Here is a 22,894-nt window from a genome sequence, read left to right as displayed (position 1 = left end):
CTATCGAATACAATAATTTGTTTTATAGATTTCGTTCAATGAGGTGCCAACATCTTTTTTTGTCCTTGAAAATTTTCAACCCTTAATAAAAAATTAACCAGAACTGACCAAAAGCTGAAACCAACTGACCATTTGTGACCAAAACGTGACCATTCAGACGGTATAATTATTTTTACGAAATTCGATCAATGAGGTGCCAACATCCCAGAGCTCATAGCTTCTCCATAGATTCTAACTCGATGGTTACGGTGAACACTATAAAGTGATTTTTTTTTCATCTTAGAAAATTAGCTGTCAATTTCTTAATTGTTTATATTTTTGTACCAATATTTCATATAATACTCTTGAAATGTTGTAAAAACAAACTTAAAAATATGTTTAAAAAATTCAAAATAAATCCTCCTCATTAAACATTGTAATTTAAACTAGATAATTACTTGGATGAAACTTGTGATAAATAATAAATTAACATTAGATTGACTATTTTTTTAATCCGGCATCAGCGCTCTTATTGATAGCCAATAACATAACCTCAAATTCGAGTGGATTGACGTACACAAAAAAATGCGATTGTTGATGTTCTGTATATGTAAAACAACAGTTAGTTTACTTTAGTCTTCCGGTGAATATCACTACGGGTAAAATCTCCTTATTTACTCCATAACGGTGCTTAAAAAGATAATAAAAATTAGCATAATGCCAGCGTTATAGATAAATTAAAATCATAAGCCGAAGAACAGTTGAGTATGACCAAAATTCAGCACAAATAGGAAAGAATGTTATTAAAATGTATCCGATTAAAAAAGATCCATGTGAGATGTATTTTTATATTAGTAGTTACTATTTTCTTAGTTGTACTTATATCAAAACTAATACCAAAAGAAACACCGAACGGTGGTTACAAATCTAGCAAACTAAGTAGCAACTTAAGCCAAATTTTCGAAAAGAGATTAAGAGACTATGAAAGCAGGATTATCCCGAATTTGGGCGATAACGGCGAGGCTGCTGTTCTGGATGGAGCCGATGCAAAAGCTGGGGAAGAGGCTTTAAAAAAATTCGCTTTAAATACTGTTCTCAGTGATAGAGTGCCTTTGAATAGGAAACTAAGGGATCCAAGGAATAAAAAGTAAGTAGAATCATTTTATTATTTAATAATCAATGAAAGATTATATTTTTGATATTTTCTTCATTTTTCTGTTCTCTGACTTTAGCTATATTTTCCAGCTGGGAAGCATTTGCTTCTCTGAGATAGAGGATTAATGGTGCATATCTTCCATATTTGAATCATATTGTCTCCAATACATTATTTATTGTTATTATCTATTTTATTTTTGTTTTATATTATCATTGGACTGTTTTTTTTTCTTCTGTGGTAACTTAAGTAATTTGGTGAACATCCACCCATTTCTCTCTGAAATAGTTTATATTTTTAAATGAAAAGGTACTTAGTGTATCAGTTTCTAAGATTGCAGTATACTTTCTTCAAATTAGTCTTATATACCTTTTTTTTACTTCTGTCTTGAGATGTATTTAGTATTAATGTAAAGATACCTATTGGGATACTGGATATTCTTATCTTGCATCACTATATTGCTAGTTTTTTAATTATTAGTGCCAGAGAAGTAAAAACTAATAAATATTTTTGATGCCCTGATGTCAAAAATATATTTCTTTTTTTTATAGCAGCTCTTGTTTATAGATAGCTTTGGAGACAAGCTAATATTAGCATTTTATAGAATTGGAAAAAGTGATCTTTAACTTCATAATTTTTAACTTATAGATTCCACCTTCTGAATAAAAAAAAAACAAAAAAAATGAATTAGACTAATTTATATTATCTACACATAAAAAAAGAAAACACATAATAACAAAAAAAGTACAACAATTGTAACTCATCACCAAAGAATTTCCTTTTGTACAACATTCTATCATGTGGGTGTCCAGAAGAATCTCGCTGAAGGTTGTAACAATAGTCAACTATCATATGGCTATCCCATCTTCCTTGATAACGAGTTTCCATGGTTTTATTATCCTTTTATGGATTTATTATCCTATTATGGACGGAATGTTTCCCTCAGTTCATCACTGAAATATTTTCTTATTTTTACTTCTTACTAAAACGAAGAAAAATAATATTATGGAAAGCATAACAAAAATGAAATGGTGCTGGACCAGTCACATAGCCAGATACGATGATTGGAAGAGACTTACATTCAGGAGTAGATGGAAAATAGTTGGTGAAGAGAGACTAAAACTGCTCAATTGATTCTAAAAAAACTAGAGCAGGTACAAAAAAGATAGACATTTTTGAAGTCAGCACATCAAAAATATTTAAAATTCGTTATTTCTTCAGCACAAAATGTTTCATTTTTTTGGGTTGTGTAAGCAATGAATATGAGATTGAAATAAGATTAGGTCCATCAATGGCGCTGATATTCAATCTGACCACAATAATTTAGTGGGCATGTATAGAACCAAGATTGGAAAACACACGGAAAAACTTTAAAAAAACATGACATGAGAAAACTTAAATGTAATGAAGTAAAAGAGACAGTCAGCAAATCAATAAATAGAAAATTCAAAGAAATCGATAATACAACGGAGAGCACAGAAGAGAAGATAGAATCCCTTAATAAAACGATAGACGACATTAAAGACAATTTTATGAAGAACGAAGAAGGTAAGAATAAGACATGGATGACGATAGAGATTCTGCAGCTGATGGAAGAAAGAAGGAAAAACAAGAACAATAACTCCATGTATAAAACATTACGACGCGATATACAGAGAAAGATCAGAGAAGCCAAACAGAAAGAACTGGAGAAAAAATGCCAAGAAATCTAAATTCTACAAAGTAAATACAACGACTTCAGCTTGTATAAAAAGGTAAGAGAAATTACAGGCAAATGTAAAAACAGAAGAGTAAGTAAACTTGTTAATGACAACGGAGAGGTAATCATGGACAAAGAGAGTATTGATAATACCTGGAAAAAGTACATACGAAATTTATTTTTTGATGAGAGGGAGAACCAGTCCCCAATACCTACGGAAACAGGACCATCTATACTAGTGGCAGAAATAAGAGCAACCATAATATCACTAAAAGAAGGGAGAGCTCCAGGACCAGGCAGAGTACATTTGACAGAAGCGATCCAGATGCTACGAGGCGTTAGACAAGGATGTCTACTTTCACCTATATTATTCAACCTATACTCAGAGGAAATATTTAGTGAAGCCTTGGAAAATTGCGAACATGGAATACTTTTAAATGGAGAACGCCTAAACAACATACGCTATGCAGATGACACCATTATTTTTGCAGACAGTTTAAACAGTTTACAGCAACTAATAAACAAAGTAAATGAAGTAAGTGAAAGATTTGGACTACAAGTAAACAAAAAAAACTAAATTTATGGTCATCAGCAAAAATAAAATTAGAGACGTGCAAGTAGGGACACATAATACGAAATACAGATTACTGAAAATAATCCTTCAAGGCAAAGTTCTCGGAAAGCGAGGAATTGGGAGACGAAAAATACCATGGTTCAAAAGCCTGAGGAAATGATTCTCCACAACAACAACTAATCTATTTAAAGCATCAGTTAATAAAATAATTATAGCCAGAATGATCGCCAATATTCGAAATGAATAGGCACCAAAAGACATTTTCTTTTGTTGGTTAATGGGGCACGTTTTGTGAGCTGTACAAGGTTTTGTAGAAGTTTTCAACTATCTTTGTTACTTTATATTTGTCCTTCTCTTCCTTGTTATTGATGCCTTTAATTTTGATAATCTTCTGAACACCCAGTGTTGTTCTTAGACATTTTGAACCTCTCTTGTTTTCTATGAGTTGCTTGTTCCACTTTTTAATATCATATTTTAGTTATTTTCTTATTGTTTTATTTAATTCTATGTATTCTTAAGTACGGCGTTTTCCGCTACATTACTCTACTTTGCCATTGTTTCTCGGGAACGGTTACAGCAGTATATTGTTTCTTGGTTGATATATAGATTTTTCCAGAGATCAGTTTTGCGCTAGGGAATGATGGGGTAGTTTTTTGGGATTGTTTGATATACAAATCAACAGCAATTAATTAGCAATAAAATATGTCGCCGAGATGATCTCTGTAGCCTTATTCATTGCCGAGATATAGCTATGGCTATGATAGCTTTACCGTAAAATCAGCATAATCATTGTTTCTCGGCAACGGCTGCAGCAATAAATTGTTCCTTGACGTAAAACTTCGGTTATAAATTAGCAATAAATTCTTCACGGTTCGCTTTTTGGCCAATATCTCGTTTTTTTTCGAGAGTGTATTTTGAGCTAGGGGATTTTACGGGGGTGTGTTTTGAGCTAGGGGATGATGGGACAGCTTTTGGAGATTAGTTAATATACCAATCAACAGCAATTAATTAGCAATAAAATATGCCGCCAAGATGGACCCTGTACCCCTTTTCCTTGCCGAGATATAGCTATGGCTATGCTGTATTTACCATAAAGTTAGCATACCCACTGTTTCTCGAGAACAGCTTCAGCAATATTTTTTTTTTCTTTTTTTTTTTTTTCGTTATAAATTAGCAATAAATTATAGTGTTGTTCTAAATTCGGCCTTATAAAATGAATATGCTAACTTTACAGACATTCTGAAAATCTCATGTATGGATCATTCGTAGTAGTTAAATGTATTCCCCTAAACTAATAAACTACGTTACGTTTTCTACGTTTTCGTCTATAAATAAAATGTTTGAATGAAAATTCAAACATTGATCAAAAATTGGCACAAATTACAATATCTCGTTCTAAACATTTCTTAAGTACAGTTGCTACAGATTTATCACCTAAACATTTACAGTAAGGATTAACACAACCAATTTGTGTTACTATTTGGTTAATGTTGGTCATTGTGGAAATGTAGTTCTATTTTTCATCGAAAGAGCAAACCTACCGAGTACATTGTCGACCGACATACAGTGAGTGATCAAATTATTAGAGCCACCCCATAAAATTTTACTTTTTGTTTAAAAATGGTATGTAATTGAGCTATAAAACATATTTTTTTGCTTGACTCTATTTTACTGTGATTTAGAACCTTATAAAGTTTACAAATATTAAAAAAGAAACAAGTTATTACATGAAAACACTTAAAATTATGCCTAACTCTAATACTTGGTAGTGTCCCCCTTTGCAGCAATGACTGCCTGGCACCTTCTTGGCATACTTTGTATGAATTTCTAGCGCTCGATCAATTGACGCTTTGTGGGTATAATTTCATTAGCAATTTCTTTCTTCATGAGCTTCCAAAGATTTTCTATTGGATTCAGATCTGGCGAATTACCAGGTCAGTCGAGCACCTTTATCTGGTTGTCAGCAAGGAATTTTGTAACATTTTTGCCTTTTGACAAGGTGCCGAGTCATGCAAAAACGTGAAACTCTTATTCGGAACAACTCCTGGACCCGGGGAAGCATTTTTGTTTGCAGTATTCTCAAGTATTGGTCCTGCCGCATTGTTCCTTCGACAATATAGAGGCTTTCCAGTTCCTTGATTGCTTATGCTAGATCACACTATGATGCTCAGGGGGTGCTTTACTGCCCTTACAATACAGCCATTGTATTGTAAGGACGGTAGAGGGAAGCTTTTTATTTTTCCCCAAAAGACAAACAATGTTAAGTAACGTTATTTACCTGATTCAAGTCATCAATGGTCCACAGAATCTCTGACTGAAGCATTTCGGTCGTTAAGAGCATCTGCACACAGAATGGGACTAAATATAAATGTTCAAAAGACCAAATATATGTGTTGCACTAGGTCAAGCAACCCGACACCTACACGAATAAATTGATGACCTAGAACTGGAAGGTGTTGACACCTTCATATACTTAGGGTCGCTGCTAACCAAAGATAACAACGTCAGTGAAGAAATCAAAAGAAGAATAGTGCTCGCCAATAAGTGTTAATATGGCTTAAGAAGACAGATGGCCTCAAAAATGCCTAGAAAAATTAAACTGACTGTATACAAAACACTAATAAGACCAGTGCTAACATATGGTTCAGAAACTTGGACACTAACACAGAATGACCAAGACTTGCTCAAACGTTTTGAGCGAAAAATACTAAGACGAATATATGGAGGCATAAAAGAACAAGGTTTGTGCCGCAGATGTTACAATTTTGAGTTGTATAGAAGATTTGGAGAACCTGACGTTGTAAAATTCATTAAGGTAGCACGCCTCAGATGGATAGTTCATGTAATCAGACTAGAGGAAGATGCCATAGTCAGAAAAGTTTTTGGCCGAAGGGGGCCGATCGGACAACGAAGAAGAGGAAGACCGAGACTTAGGTACCAAGACAACCTAGAAAATGATTTGAAGTCTATCGGAATTAGAGCATGGAGAAGAGTTGCCAGAGACAGGGGCGAATGGAGGATTGTTCTGAAGAAGGCTTTGGCAGATAAAGAGATGTAACGCCACTGATGACGATGAAGTCATCAATGGTCCAATTTTTATGTTTAGCCCATTGAAGCCTTTTTTCTTCATGGCTGGTGTGAGTAGTGGCTTTTTTTGCAGGGCGACAGATTGAAAACCCCAGATCCTTTATTCGCTAACACACAATGGCATCTGAGTTACGTATTGCCACGCCTGTTGTGTTACCACTATTGCCAGACTATTTATTGTGCTTTCATAAAGTGTTACAAGATAATCAAATGGAAACAAAAGCATTAATATATTATACAGCTCAATTATATACTCTTTTTGTAAAAAAAAATTGAATTTTACGAGGTGGCTCTAATAATTTGATCACCCAGTGTATGATTTCACGATAAAAAGTCTTTCCTAGAGGGATAATACCTTTTTTACTCGAGATCGTTGCAAACTGAACGACAAAACTTGGCGGAATTGATAAGAAGCCTGTTATCGTATCTTCCAGAAACAATTTCCGCAATTAGATTTATATAAAACAGTGCTAAATATCAGTTAGAAAGCATGATGGTTTGCAATGTTCTGTCTAAAAGAAATACATACACTCTAGAACCACAGAACAGTAAACAAATTGTTATTTACTCTGTGCTACTAGAACTAACTTCGAGTAATTTGAACGCCCTTCACATAATAGACGCCAATATAAACAAAAATGAGATATTTATTTGTTATCTGTTAAATATTTATTAAAATTCGAACTGATTCTTTATATAGGTGCCCATAATATCTATCGACAATTTAAATCTATCTACGTGATATTTGAAATATGTGAAAAAAATAAAACGGAATATTCACTTTAAGATAATGAAAAATCACTCACTCTAGAGAAAAGGTACTTTTCATTTATCTGAAGTACCTTAGATATTTAAAATATCTTAGATATGAATGCACTGTATTACTCTAATTCTAATGAGTATAAGCAATTTATGATGATAGTAAGTTTGTAAAATGTGAAATTATTAGTATAGAATAGGTAATGATAATAACAGTTTTGATTACTATTCATTACAACAGTTTAAAGTTCAAGACCATACCCGACTTTGGTACAAAACATGTCCAGATTAAAGATGAAACTACTGTAAAGCTAAACGAAAAACTATCAGATGTGGCTGTCTACAAATAACTATTCAAAATAAAAATATAATTATACTTAAAATTATGTATATTGTATAAATCTTTAGATTCAATCTATATCCACATTTTTTCAATGTAGATCGTCCCTTAGTTTCTCGGCAGCCTCCGCCATTAGAATAATTTTCACACAGTAAGAGGGTTTTCAGACGAGGATACTGTATGCGAGATACAGAATTTTCGATGGCGGCTGTATCGGATTCACGAGCATGCTCGTCAGTATGAAAATAGTAGCAGTGCAGTGCGGTTATATTTTTGGATTATGGATGTAGAAGAGTGTGTTATGCTGTGGTACATATTAAATAAAGAAACTGAAAAGACGACGTAATTTGTGGGTTCATCCTATTGTAGAATTAAGAGAAACCAAGGGAACGTATAGTTTGCTGTATCAAGATTTATTGCAAGATCCATCGAAGTTTTTTAATTATTTTCGAATGTCTGTGAAGTCGTTTGAAGAACTTCATAAAATTTTGGAAATTCAATTGAGTAAAAAAGACACAACTATGCGTAGAATTATTTCATTAAAAGAACGGCTTTCTATGACTTTTTAAAGTTAAAGTCTATGACTTAAATTTAAAATAAATATGTGTACTTATCTCCAATTTGTAAATTGTTTACCTCGCCCTAAATAAAAATGACCGTATTCCTTTCACAATAATGTAGTTTGATATTCGTTAAATAATCAAAATTCCAATTAGCAAACTTTTAAAACTAAACTGTATTCGTATGAAACAAAATATTAAACTATTCTACTATGTATTTATAATAAAAACATGTTTATTTCTTACCATATTCATTTTGCTGTACTGCAGTCATGGCCTCAAAATTGTCGCTTAGAATTTTCGACCCAGCACTGCTGCTTTTTATTTCTATTGCAGTAATCTGGCGATGCTGTATCCCATAGACAGGGATTTGATTATACCAAACAAATAAATTTGTCATTATCAAATACAGCACGCTCCATTATTTAACTATATTCAGAAAACACTTTCTTTCTTTCGTTGCTCATTCGCCATTATTCGACAGAAAATCGCGCGTCTATGGAATGTGGTGCAAAAGTATTCGTGTCTGAAAGCGTTCATTTAACGTAATGGTTCTTCTGTATCTGGCATACGCATTCAGTCGTCGGCGACAGGAAGGTCCGAGATACTGAATTCGGTATCTCGCATACTGTATCCCTCGCGCGTCCCGTCTGAAAAGCTCCATTTGAGTCTATGTAATATCTGCTTCTCGGATACGCGTATCTCGGATACAGTATCCTCGTCTGAAAGGGGGCTAAGAGTAACAATTTAGTACTCAAGGGGACTGGTACTCCGCGCTCGCGGAAGTCATGTAAAGTTCGGGCATTTCTCAAATCAATATTTGGAATATTCTCTATAAAGAAAAAGTGGATTAAGATTGTACAATAACGGACGGCCGCGTTAGGCCTTTCTTGCTTAAAGTTTCATTACAAACTCTTAAATCATAAGTGCTGTATTTCTTTGTGTGTCCTCATCATTCAACGGTCAATGCAAAAAACCTTTTTATGGAGATACATCCACCAACAACTCCTTTGAAGTAAGGCTTGAAATAGAAAGAATTTCAACGCCCTAAAGTAAGTAGCGAAGTTAAAAGGCTACCTACACGGCCCTTTTGAATTTATACACCTTAGGGATTCAACATCAAGTGGTCAAAATGACTCGCATTATCAATGACGATTTTTTCCCAAAATTTTCTCCTCCTTGTCCGCCCCCTTTTGTATACGCTTATATGTCAGTGCTTTGGGATTTTATTTGGTAGGGTTAAGACCTTCGATCGCAAAAATTTTAAAGTATATTAAATTTTTTCATGAAAATTTTCCATTTTTACTCTTTATTGCTACTTCCTGTATCAACTTCGGTGTCAGCCTGCACGGGATTATGATTATCAATGTACAATGGACGTACTTTACGGGACAAACTCCGTATGAGTTTTCGGCTCTGTCATCGCGTGCCTTAGTCTGTGGACCAATGAGCACGTCGATGCGCATCTCCCCGCCTTTCTACGTCCTATTCAATTTGTAACGAAATTATTTTGCCTACCTCAAGGTAAGAATATGGGGTAGAAAATTGGGGACTGAAACTATGGGGGCGAAGATAGGGCAAGCAAAATAAACGCTACTATGCGAACGGCACTCAGGGGATTGTTGGAGAGCTGGGGTCGTGGATAAGTTGAAATAAATGGGTCGGATTGGGGCAGCTACAAAAAAAATGAAAGGGTACTTACATAAATCTCCTGGACAAAATGAAATAAGATATGGCAGACAAGGTTACCTCTAGCTATTTAAATTTGGACGCCGCTTCGAAGAAAACTTCCTGCTGGAAAAAGAAAGAAAATTTCTTCTTCCCTAAAATCAAAAATACATACAAGGGTTAGGAGATTTTCTAAACTAAAATAAACAAAGGATCAGAGAAACAAATCAAACGTTTATTTTTGTCTCATACAAACAGTTATCAAACATAAAAATGGCACAAAAAATATACTATATAGTTGCCAAATACAGAATAAAAAACGTACATGTGTCCGTTTACAAACTTCGTTTACAAAGGGGTTGGAGACACTACAAAACTTACAAATGTTATCGCACAGAGATTAACCTTTTTTTTAAACAAACAAAACAAATGAATATCGAAAAGAACAAAGCTAGCTGTCATATGTTAACATTATATTAAAAAAACAATTAAAATGACAGCTGTTAAACCATAAAATTTACAATTTATTATTTATTACAAATCCTTTAAATTTTAATGAAAGCAATTATTGTTTTAGCAAAAAAATGTCTGTCTTTACTTTAAAATTAAAATGTTAATTGTTACCTGATTTCACTGTTTAGCACTTAACTTTCAAAAAAAAACTTGTTAACATCTATGGGACTGGAGCTGCAAAGGACATAACTCTCAACTTGAATAAAAATAAACCATTTCCATACGTAGGCAGGAACGATTGGAACAGAAACTTGATGGAGGAAATCAAGCTGTCGACGGGGACATTCTATATAAACATTTTCCAAATTTCATCAGTGCCGGTGTACTGCACAAATCTTATGGGTGATTACTCTGATCTAAACTGCCACATTGCATAGAGTATCATCACCTTAACCGGTCTTAAGATATTACACAAAAAAAATTGAATCGACTCGCGATTCAAAATCTCTTCTGTCTGCTCTGCTTGGGGCTTAAATGTCGACTCCTCGATGCCTTACATTTTACAAATTTCAACGCAAAATAAATTTCCCTTTACGTCTCACAGCTAGTTTTTGCCTACAAACTTAAAACAAACAATCTACCCTTTTTTGACCTCGTTCTTAGCAACGAACCGACAAAAAACTTCTTGAGTATTTACTTTTAAATTGGTTAACTGGAAATTTTTTACCTCACAATACATACAGAGAATAGGGGAATATTAATGTAAACAAAGACAAAAAAATATTCTGTTAATACGTCTTAGAAAAACCGTATACCTGACTTGCAATATTATATTAGGGGACTCGAAACAACTTTTAAACATTCCAGTTTATTGCGTTTTAAAATTCATTTGCAAACAGAAAAACGAAAATATTCCACCAAATATAAAACGCTACAAATTTACCATTGACCGATGGACTTGGAAATGCACATATCGATACGAATTAAAGTGTATAAAAAGAGTGCATTTTCCAAGCCATGGATAGTCCAGCCTAGCCTTACTCGGCTCGCATGTAGGGTCTCCTACATCCTGGGAGCCTCCTTCATGAATCTCTGCTCCTACTTGTCCTTAGACTCTTTTGCTAGAACCTTTTCACTGCCAAACTGAATTTATTTGTGAGAGATTACCTAACCCACCAAATTTGGGATAGAAACGCAGAGGAAACTTCGAATTGGCTGGTCGAAGTCCTCTGTAGAGCACCTAAGGAGCTGATATGGAGTTATTTCTTTGTGAAGACCCAAACCTCTCTATGGTGACAGCTCCAGCTCTCCGTTCATAGTGGCCGTGTGGAAAACGAAACAGAAGAAAGGATTATAAGGGAAACAAGCTGATGACAGTATGTGGTCTGATACTTCAAGTAGTGATATATCAGGATTGAACCTTTATAGGAACTAAACATTTAAGTCGTCTTTATATTTGCGTGTTGTTTAGTGTTTTTCATTTTTTGTATTTTTTTTATATTATGTATGTTATTTTTGCATATATAAATAAAATTATAAAGACGCAAAGGAAAATCACGGCAGAACTCGCATGTACAATAACCAAATGCGAACTTCTATATTTATAAATATTAATTAGTATAATTAATATTTAAAAATATACCATTGATATACGGCTAATCCTTTTTAAATAAGTGTATTAAACTGTATTATCAGTCTATACATAATTACTTTGTAAATTTTCACAGCTTATTAAATTTCAGATGCAGATAATTTTCTCTGTTCAAAGAAAATATCTGTTTAACTTTTCACAATTCCGTTAATTTTTAGCAACCGGCTTGTATTAAAATTTACAATTTACGATGCAATACGGAGGTGTGTTGTATCTCCTTTTATCCGAATACTTTCTCTTTCCCGGTCACGCGCATCTGGCTAAAACTTGACCCGCACGCAGATATAATAGTCGATCTGTAAGTTCAATGTGGTGCTACAGGTACATTCTAATTTATATGATTAATCACATCACCAAACGCTGCCTGAGGTGATTGCGGGGTGGATTGAGTAACTCGGCGGTTACCAAAGCCGGTCCCAAGCCCGGATAAATGTAGAGGATGATTGGCAAGGTTAGCAATCGTAAAAACAAATACTGCTCAAAGAAAAAATGTACAGCGTCGGAACCGGATTGATACTATGAAGACGACCACGGCAAGAAATAAGGACAAGCGCAGAATTTACAAACAGTCGTCAGACCAATAATGACATACGCGGCAGAAACAAGACCTGAAACAGAGGACAAAAAGGATGTTAGAAACAGCAGAGATGAAAACACTTAGAAAAATTCATGATAAGACACTATGGGACAGAGCTAGAAGTACAGATATAACGTATGGTCCTAAAGTTTTGGGAAAAATTTCACCTGGTCTGATTGAGAAGCAAAATGCATTTAACAAAGAAGGCCATGGAATTGAAATGTCATCAGTTATTGACATTTAATAAACAAAGCAGAATATTTTCGTTTGTGCTCTGCAAAATGTCTTATAAAATTAATATTCGTCGAGGTGTTTATAATATGGTTGGGCGAATGTCGAAACGAGATATTGTTAATATTTATCGAGATCAAAACATAAGCAAATCGACAATTTATCGCACAATCAGAGAATGTGAAGATGTGTTAACTTGCGTAAAAGTGGCCGACCGCGGATTTTGAACCATATAAGAGAGGCAAGACTGATTGAAGCAGCTAAGAACAAAATTGGGGTCTCACAGCGAAAACTGGCCAGAAGATTTCATGTTGGAAAGACTACAGTATACAGGACCCTATCGAGTAACAATATTATCTACCGGAAATGAAGGAAAGCTATAAAATACACAGAGGATCAATTAGAGAGAATTCTGAGATGTTGCCGCGCGTTAAGGCGAGTGCATTTCGTCAACAAGTTGATCGTGATGGACGATGAAAAATATTTTACTTTGTCCAACTCTGAGATGAAGGGTAACGATGGGTTTTACACGAACGATTACGAAAATGTATCTGATGAAATAAAATTCAAAAGTAAGAAAAAATTTGAGGACAAAATTTTCGTATGGTGTGCAATTTCTGAGGCTGGCTTTATCTCACAGCCCTACATTGGTGTTGTTCGAGGCGAAGCCTTAAACGCAAACATTTATATTCAAAGATGTCTCTCTAAATTGCTTCAGTTTGTGAACACACATCATGCAAATAATCAAATAGTCTTTTGGCCAGATCTTGCTTCATGTCATTACGAGAGGATCACAAGGGACTGGTACAAAACTAACAACATTACCTTTGTACCGAAAGCAGACAATCCCCCCAACCTACCTCAGGCTCGTCCAATTGAAGAGTTCTGGGCAATATTAAGTCGGAAAGTCTATAATAACGGATGGGAAGCACAAAATCAGGAACAGTTAAGACGCCGCATATATACAAAAATTAGAGAAATTGACGCCGAGGTCGTCCAAAGGATGATGCAACGTGTCAGGGGAATTATTAGGCAAATCGAAAATAATGGTCCCTTGTCTGTCATTTGAATTTTGATTTATAATAAGAATAGTTAAGTTAAATTGTTGAATAATTTAATATAAATATAAGATTATTGTGATCAGAGTTATATGCTTTTGAATTTTTTCCCAAAACTTTAAGACCATACGTTACGACGTAGATGCAAGGTGGAGAACATCAAGAACTGGGTAAGAAATAGAAAAATAGAATGAAACGATTATATAAACCAAATGACAACAAATAAAGTAGTAAAGACGGCAAGAGACGGTTCCCCAATAGGAATACGATCAGTAGGAACACCACAAAAACGATGGAACGACAAATTACTGGAAGCACATTGAAAAACAGACAGTCATTTCTATATAAAAAGAAGAAAAAAAGAATCACATCACCATCGTGGAAGTCCTGAAGAATGCGAGAGAGTGCGAGATTTTGAATGCAATTAAAAAAAGCTATACAGCGTTCCACGTTAAGAAAATAACATTGCGGAGATAGGGCCATGTATTTCTTATGGACGGTAGAAGCGCAGCGATGCCACGATGAACACAAGCACGATTCAGTTTTGTATAATTTGTATTTTCGTTTTCACAGACATGAATTAAATAATTGTTTTTTAACGCAATTAACCAAAAGTGTCCATTCGAAACAAGAGATGAAAAGTAGGGAAAATGATTTTAATTAAATAAATAGTATTTACAAAAGATAATTTTATTTTATCTTATTTTAATTATAGTAACGACAGTTTATTTGTTTTTCGGTAAGAATATCATATACCATGAATCATAGAAATCAGTAGAAAATATTGCTTAGTTAAATCATGCACGTTGCCGGCTATTAAAGATTTAAAACAAATAAACGGACCGCTTGGAATGCGTATATCTAATTACTAATTGCAACTTAAAATAATACGGTGTGCGTATGTCAGCGATTTTATGTCGTTATCTGAGACTACATAATGATAATAAGGCTTTGTGGTTCTTCAGTTGGTATTCTGACTTTATAGTTAAATGTTAATTGAAAATGTAAATTCGAAAAATATATCGACAATCTAGTAAACCGAATGCCTGAGAGTTTTGGCAACACTGATCTCCATAAGCCTAATGTTATTTTCTTAACTTGAAACGCTCTATAGCTGGAATTTCTGGATCATGTTATGAAAAACGAACAGCGGTATGGACTGCTTCAGTTGATTGTACAAGGAAAAGTTTACGATAAAAGGGAATCAGAAAAGCGAATTTACTGGCTTTAAGACAAGCACTTCGAAAAGAAGAACATATTTCTACCAATTTATGGGCTTAAAGTTCATTATATTATTTTCTTTTTCCAATATGCATTCTCGGGATCTCGATTCGATATTCACGCCAAAGCACACATTTTTATTTATCTCCAAATAGTATCAAATTTGAATGTACCAAAAAATTCATAATAAGTAAAATAACAAGAAAACAATTGAAATGGTTTGGCCACGTACAGAGGATGGGAGATGAAAGATGACCAAAGAGAATATTAGAAGCTAAAACTATGAAATGAAAATGATATCGAGAAACAAAAAAGAATGGAAAACGAGAATAGACACCAACACGATAAAAAACCTTAGCGAATAAAAGGAGTTTAAAAAAGAATAAGACAATAGGTATACAATATTTTGCGAGAACGTGTATACTCGTATAATTTGATATAATATCTGATTTTGAGAAAAAATTCATATGTTGATTTGATTAATTTTAAATATTCCTTTAAAATTATTAACATTTATGCTAGGAATATAAAAATGTCCGAGATTTTTGTCTATGCAATGTATTGAAGAATCAATTTGCAACCTACGGAAAATATGTACAGATAAAACTCATCTAAATATAAAAAAATATTAATGTATAGAGAAACTAAAGGTCGTGTAAAGAAGAAAGTCGTTGGTTAAGGACATTAGCAAACGTAATGTTTATTAGAAATTACAGTATGAATTATTACTATACTATATGTTTAACTGCATAACTTATTCTTATATAATAGACGAGTAATAAAAGATAAATCTTCAATAGTTATATTTTTAGAAAACAGTTAGGCAAATTTACACTCCGACGAGGAAGGCGTAAAATGTCACTACTATCTTGTTAACCTTGAAATTTTCACTTTTATTAATATTATTAGAAGATTATCCTAAGTTACTAAGGTCATGGCTCCTAAAGTTGACATTTATGTGTTTTTCTAATGTAATAGATTCATGTATAATTCATTAGTCAAATATAGTAAATATTTTAAATTTTTTTGGTATTCCTATAGCGTCAAACGGGTCCCATATTTTCTGATTAGATGTTATTATGATAGATCAATTAAGTTAGCAAAACATAAAAAAATTTTCGTTCTAACTATATAGTCCAAAAACAAGCAACTTCTTCAATAAAACGGAAGGGAAAAAAGATGAGCCCTTATTCAACTGGGCGACTGATGATTTTGAATATGAGTGATGATTTTACAAAGCCCCAAAATATAAAAACTTCTTCTTTTTCTACGGCACTGCAGCCCAAATTAAGCCTTGCCTCCTTTATTTTTTGCCTCTACCCTTGCTTGTCTGTGGCTGATCTCCATACATGGACTCCTAAAAGGGCTTGTGCGTCGCTGTTTACTGTGTCTTCACAGCGCTTTCTTGGCTTTCCAACCTGTCTCTTTCCCTGCATTCTAGCATTCAGTGCTCTTTTTGGTAGCCTATCCTCTCCCATTGCAATCTTTGTATTCTAATGAAGTCTGACAGTGGTGCTTCCTTAGGAAGTTAATAAAACTCGTTGTTTTATCGACTTCTGAAGATTCCGTTTTCCCTCAGAGGTCCTAGTATTCTCCTCAGTACTTTCCTTTCGAATGTGTCGAGTTTGCTTGTGGATGTTTCTTTCAGGACCCATGCTTCACTGCCATAGCATGCTATTGGTCGAATTAGCGGTTTATAGATTCTCATCTTTGTATTTCGGTGGACATTTTTAGACCGAAATATATGGGAGAGGGCAAAATAAGCTCTGTTTGCCTGCGATATTCTCTTCCGTATTTTTCTATCTTCTGATCCGTCGGCATATATTTCTACTCCCAGGTATGTAAACTGTATAATGTTTTGTGGGACTATATTTCTTCTCGTCTGTATAATTAATTTTAACGAATTTCAAGAAAACGAAATTTTAGTAGCCTTTAAAAGAATTAAAAATAAAATGACGTCCGGACCGGATAATATTCCAGCATTTTTAGTGAAAGATTGTTCTCGGGTATTTTTAAAGCCACTTCAAAAAATTTTTTAACTTATCAATAAAAACGGGAACTTATCCCGAGTTATGGAAAAATGCGAAAATATGCCCTGTATTCAAAAACGGATCGAAATCTGATGTATCCAATTACAGACCGGTATCTTTGTTATCCAATTTTTCAAAGGTTTTCGAAGTAACTCTATATAACCGTATTTACCCTTCTGTTAGGGGATGGATATCACCTTATCAACATGGCTTTATAGATAAACGTTCTACTGTATCAAACTTGGCTGTAATAACTCAATATATTTCAGATGTTTTGGATGTACAAGGTCAAGTAGATGTGATATATACCGATTTTTCTAAAGCGTTTGATAAGGTTGATCACAAATACCTTCTCTTTAAATTATCAAATTTGGGATTTACTGGAAACATTTTAAAGTTACTGGAAAGCTATTTAATAGGTAGGAACCAATTTGTATCCTATAATGGTTTCATATCAGAATTAATCTGTACTACATCCGGTGTTCCATAGGGATCAAAGTTAGGTCCATTGTTGTTCCTATTATATATCAATGATTTATTTTTAGATATTAATAACAGAAAATTGTGTTTTGCGGATGATCTTAAAATATACTGTGAAATTAAAACAATTGCTAACTGTATAGATTTACAGAACGATCTAAATGATATAGATACTTGGTGTGTAAAAAACAAACTTTTTCTAAATGTCAATAAGTGTAAAGTAGTAAGTTACTCTAGAAGAGAAAATAAGGTTGATTTTAATTATGTAATTCAGGGGTCAGATCTTGAAAAATGTAATAGCATTAAAGATTTAGGAGTTATATTTGATTCAAAATTAACCTTTAACAACCATATTGAGCAGAAAGTATCCGATGCTATGAAAATGTACGGTTTTATCATCAGAAACTGTAGAAATTTTAGCGATATAAGACCGATTAAACTGCTGTATCTATCGCTGGTGCGAACAAAACTAGAATATTGTAGCTTAATTTGGTATCCCATTTATAAATGTTATATGCAACAGATTGAAAAGGTACAACGGAAACTTTTAAAATATTTAGCTTTTAAGGTTGATGGAGTATATCCTGTCCATGGTTATGATTACGATTTGTTATGTAACAGGTTTAATATTGTAAGTTTAGAGTTAAGAAGAATTATATTTTCGGTTTCATTTTTATATAAGTTGTTACACAACTGTATTGACTGCAGTGATATATTAGGTCAAATTAGATTTAATGTGCCAATAATTACTTCCAGGTCGACTATAGTGTTTACTTGTCCACGTGCGAGAACAAATATGTTACTGAAGTCACCCATTTATATTATGTGCAATAATTATAACAAAATATGCAACCATTGTGATATTTTCTCATGCTCAATTAATCATCTGGTTGATACCGCACTGGTTTATGGAGTACATTAGATTGTTAATTTTTTTTTGTGTATTTTTTTTTTATTTCTTATATACGTAGTGATTTGTTTAATTTATATTGTTCTCACTCTTTATTTTGTTTTTCACCTACTTATTTTTTGCACTTATTTTTTTACCTGATATTTTTGTATCACCTACTAATGATTGTATACTAATTAAAAATGTATCTTAAATTTTTACCCTAGAAATGGGAAACTGTTGGGTAATAAAGCTATTATTTATTTATTTATTTATTTATTTATTATTTTCGTTTGCGTGTTTTACTGTGCGTATTTTTCCTATATTATTCCATAATATTAATATCATCAGCATAGGCGGCCAGTTGAACCGTTCGGTTGGTCAGTAGGTTTCCTCGTCCAGTTTGCATTTGCCTAACCGCATACTCCAGTGCCAGGTTAAACAAAGTTAAGGCCAGCACATCTCCCTGATTTAATCCCTGCGAAATTTTGAAAAAGTCTGTTCGGTGGTTTTGTATTCGTACATATGTCTGAGTTTCATCCATTAGGCTTTAATGAGTTTAGCTTGTGTGGTATTGCCAATTCAGCCAATATATTGCAGAGTTTGTTTCTTTTGACTGAGTGGTATGCCTGTTTGAAATCTACACACACGTTGTGAACATCAATGTCATGTTCCCATGACTTCCTCAAGATCTGTTTGACTGTAAATATTTGATCCAGTGTCGATCTTCCCCGTCGGAATCCCGTCTGATACTCTCCAATACTATTTTCTGCTAGTGGTTGGAACCGCTGGTTAATAATATACGTCAGGACTTTATATGCTGTACATAGTAGAGTAACTCCACGGTAGTTTTTACACTGGAGTTTGTCTCCTTTTTTATAAATCGGGCATACTATACTTTTCTTCCAGTTTTCTTCCAGTCGGGTATTTTCTCTTCTTGCCAATGGAGCTTCTACTCCATTCTCTACTTCATTCTCTTCTACGTAGTTCGTACCCATTTCATCTTCCATGTCTACGTGTGTACCAAGTTCTGTTGATCACTGATTATTTGTCCACTTTCATCTTTACATAACCTTGTTTGAGGTTTATACCCACTTTTTATCTTTTTAGGTATTCGTAAGCCCCTCTAATTTCGTTGTTTTTGAAATTTTCTTCAATTTTTTCTATTTGTCCATTTTCATAGGCTCTTTTTTTATTTTAACTTTGATCAGATAAAAGGCATATATCGAGCACAGTTTAATTAAATCTTGCCCAAGTACTTTCGATCCCTAGATCATCTTCAGGGGCATTTCGTCAATTGTGGCCTATCCGGCAAGAACAAGATGTCATAAACATATAATTGTACATTACACTACACTACAAATAGACAAACAAACACTTTAAAATAATTTAAGGACGGCTACATTGCTTGAAGAAGTCGGAGACAGCAATTCGATATGTACTTTTTAATGACTGGAAACCGAATTGGAAGAAAGAAAGAAATTCATCATTCGGATTTTTACCAATTTTTCTAAAACCTTTGAAAGGGACGCTAACAAAGGGATGGGACGATAATTAGCAGATAAATCGTGTTCACCACCTTTATACAGAGGAATAACTTTAGCAAATTGTAAACAATCACTAATGTGACCTGTTGAAAAATACGTGTTAATTGCTTCCGCTAAAACTTTCAGAATATTATCAGGAAGATGGGATATAGCAGCCTGCAGCCATAGGATTTTTAATGCTTTGTATAATATTTTTTATTTCAGCTGAGTTAGTAGGAAGAAAATAAAAGGAATCTGCAATGTGTATTTCATTTAAAAAATGCATTGGATCAGAAGAAGAATTAATTTTTCCAGCAAGTTCTGGACCTACCGAGCAGTAATATTTATTCAGCTCCCTAGGGTCTAAGACTATATCAGTAGTTTGGGGAACTTTAGCTCTAAGATTATTAACTATAGATACGCCAAGATTCCTTTTTGTTTGTTATTGGCATTTTCCATTCTGGATTTAAAAATATATATTCATTTAGCTAATTTAGTAATTGTCTCGTAGATGGACCTATATTTAGAAGAGTAATTCTTCTCGCTGACGCTTTATTAAGGGATATAGTTTTAATAATCTACCACACTCACCTATGCGGATTGGTAGTTGGTAAAAAAGTGGTGAAGTATTTTGAGATTTGGGCAGAATATTTTTAGAAAAATCGGGAAAAAACTTAACTTAAAAAAAGAAAACAATTTAAGTTTTACGTAGCAACAGGTTCTTTATACTGTACTATCCTCATATACGTATATTTTCGACGGCCAATAAGAATGCGATTAATAAAACAATAGGCTATGTTTTATTTTATTATTTTTTGTTTTCTCCACAACTAAATATAACAGTTGATTCTACTAATTCAATAAGACTCCAAAAGTAATACATAGAAATATTTATAGTACTTTTGTACTTTTACTGTAAACTGCCTACTACAAAGATTGTATCAAAATGTGATAAGCTGATATTGTTCTGAAGCTATTTTCTTGTGTTAATTCAATTAATTTATTATTTTTATTTGGAATTAACCACTACTGATTCCTTTAATGTAAATTCAGTTTTATCCCATTTAAACTGGCAATCTATTTTTCTTAATCACTCTGATCCATCGTCAATGTGGGACACTTTTCTACATACTGCTATTACAACAATTTCTGATCAAACAACCGAACGACAGCTATACAGAAATCGACTAAAACCTTGGAATAACCTCTCAGCTACCCATTTAATTCGACATAAGCGAAAGCTTTGGCGAAGATATAAACTTACTGGTTCCCTTGATGATTTTCCCGCTCACCGTAATTTTTCTAACCGGTCAAACAATCTTTTCTAAATTTAAGAACAGAATTTGAAGAATCTATCATTGCAAGTGTGAGTGCATTAAAAAGCTGACGGGTCTTTATGTTCTTCGAATAACGAATCTTCGGAATGTTTATGGTTATTCTTTTCTCAGGTTTTTACAGATGAACCTATCAATACAATTCCTCAAATAATGTGCCACCTTTGTCTAAAACTCTTGACAATATATCTTTCAAACCGGATGCAATTAAACATCATCTATGGAAATTACGCAATAATTCATCACCCGAATTAGATGGACTCACCTCCTTTTTCCTCAAACAATGTGCAGAATCTGTAGCCATCCCTATATCTCTAATAATGAATGCTTCTTTTAATGGAGGTTCTTTCCCCTGGAAATTGGCGTCAGTTACTCCTATATTCAAGAAAGGAAATAAACTTGATTGCAATAATTATCGTCCAATCAGCCTGGTTCCTATTGTCGGCAAGATCATGGAATCGAATATTTCGGAAGCTATGTCTGAGTTTCTTCTTCAGGAAAATGTCATCCCTCACCAACAGCATGACTTTATCAAAGGTCGTTCAACGATCACAAACTTACTTTATTGTGTAAATGATTGGTAATTATCTTTAAACAATCGGTATCCTGTCGATGTAGTCTACTTAGACTTTTCCAAAGCTTTCGACCTTGTTTCGAAACGTCGATTACTAGCTAAATTGGATCACTATGGTATCCGTGGAAAGTTAAACATTTGGATTCAAGATTTCCTATCCGACAGATACTTCAGATCCTGTTGGGGAAGACCACTAGATAAGCCAGTCAAGAGTGGAGTCCCGCAAGGATCAGTACTTGGACCGCTACTTTCTTGTGTCCACACTACTGATCTCCCGCTCATTGTATCCAGTAAGGTTTCCATTTACACTGATGAGACGAAATTATATGTGAATCCAACTATTAACCAACATGTTCTTCAACACGATCTTGATGCAATATTCAAATGGTCCTGAGAATGATTACTTCCGCTTAACATTGAAAAATGCGTTGTTTTACAAATCAGCAAAAATAACCCATCACTGCCGTACTTTATTAATGGACACCTCTTAAACTGGGTAAACCTCTCTTACAACGATCTCGAAGTGATCTTATATACTAAAACGCTAAGCCCTTTTCTTGTCCACCACTTCACTCAAAAACCATATTAGATAATTAAAATATTTTTTCGGAATATTATTAGTATTACGTATGAGATTGTCAAGATATACTTTTGGTACAAAAATTCACTTCCGGTTTTGAGATGACCGGAAGTTAAAATTTACTTTAAGTTTTAGACCCCACAATGTATATATGGATCGAAAGGTCTCGTCGAGACGAATCTAAATATGTACTTCCGGTTGCGATACGACACCGGAAGTGACCCGAAACGCGCATAAAACGTCAAGATAGAGCAAATCTGACACCGGATTCGTGATCAGCATGCAAAATTAATTGCATTCAGGTTTTGAGGTCGACTTCCGGTTTTTTTTGAAAATAAAAATTTCATTTAAAAAATTCGATATCGAGTTGGTCCGCTAGTAATTATTAGTGACTTAAATTGGTCTGATCAAATAGTGTCGGTGTGTAAACTCGAAACTGTTTTTGATTCGTAAATGTTTTACACGTATATC

The 22,894-nt window shown here is 33.8% G+C and overlaps 1 protein-coding gene across 3 annotated transcripts in view; it reads left to right on the top strand.

Annotated features, from left to right (window-relative positions):
- The first annotated feature begins 520 nt into the window (after positions 1 to 520).
- The window catches only part of LOC140441045 (polypeptide N-acetylgalactosaminyltransferase 1-like), a 35,647-nt gene continuing 13,273 nt past the window's right edge, over positions 521 to 22,894 (top strand). For all 3 annotated transcript variants that reach the window (XM_072531459.1, XM_072531458.1, XM_072531457.1), the window contains exon 1: positions 521 to 1,126. In XM_072531459.1, coding sequence (XP_072387560.1) covers positions 777 to 1,126 — 350 coding nt within the window. In that variant the 5' untranslated portion in view covers positions 521 to 776. The remainder of the gene's footprint in view (positions 1,127 to 22,894) is intronic.

This window comes from Diabrotica undecimpunctata, chromosome 5, assembly GCF_040954645.1.
Source record: "Diabrotica undecimpunctata isolate CICGRU chromosome 5, icDiaUnde3, whole genome shotgun sequence".
Classification (NCBI taxonomy): domain Eukaryota; kingdom Metazoa; phylum Arthropoda; class Insecta; order Coleoptera; family Chrysomelidae; genus Diabrotica; species Diabrotica undecimpunctata.
Note: the sequence above shows the minus strand (reverse complement) of the source record. Positions and strands in the feature narration are given on the sequence as shown.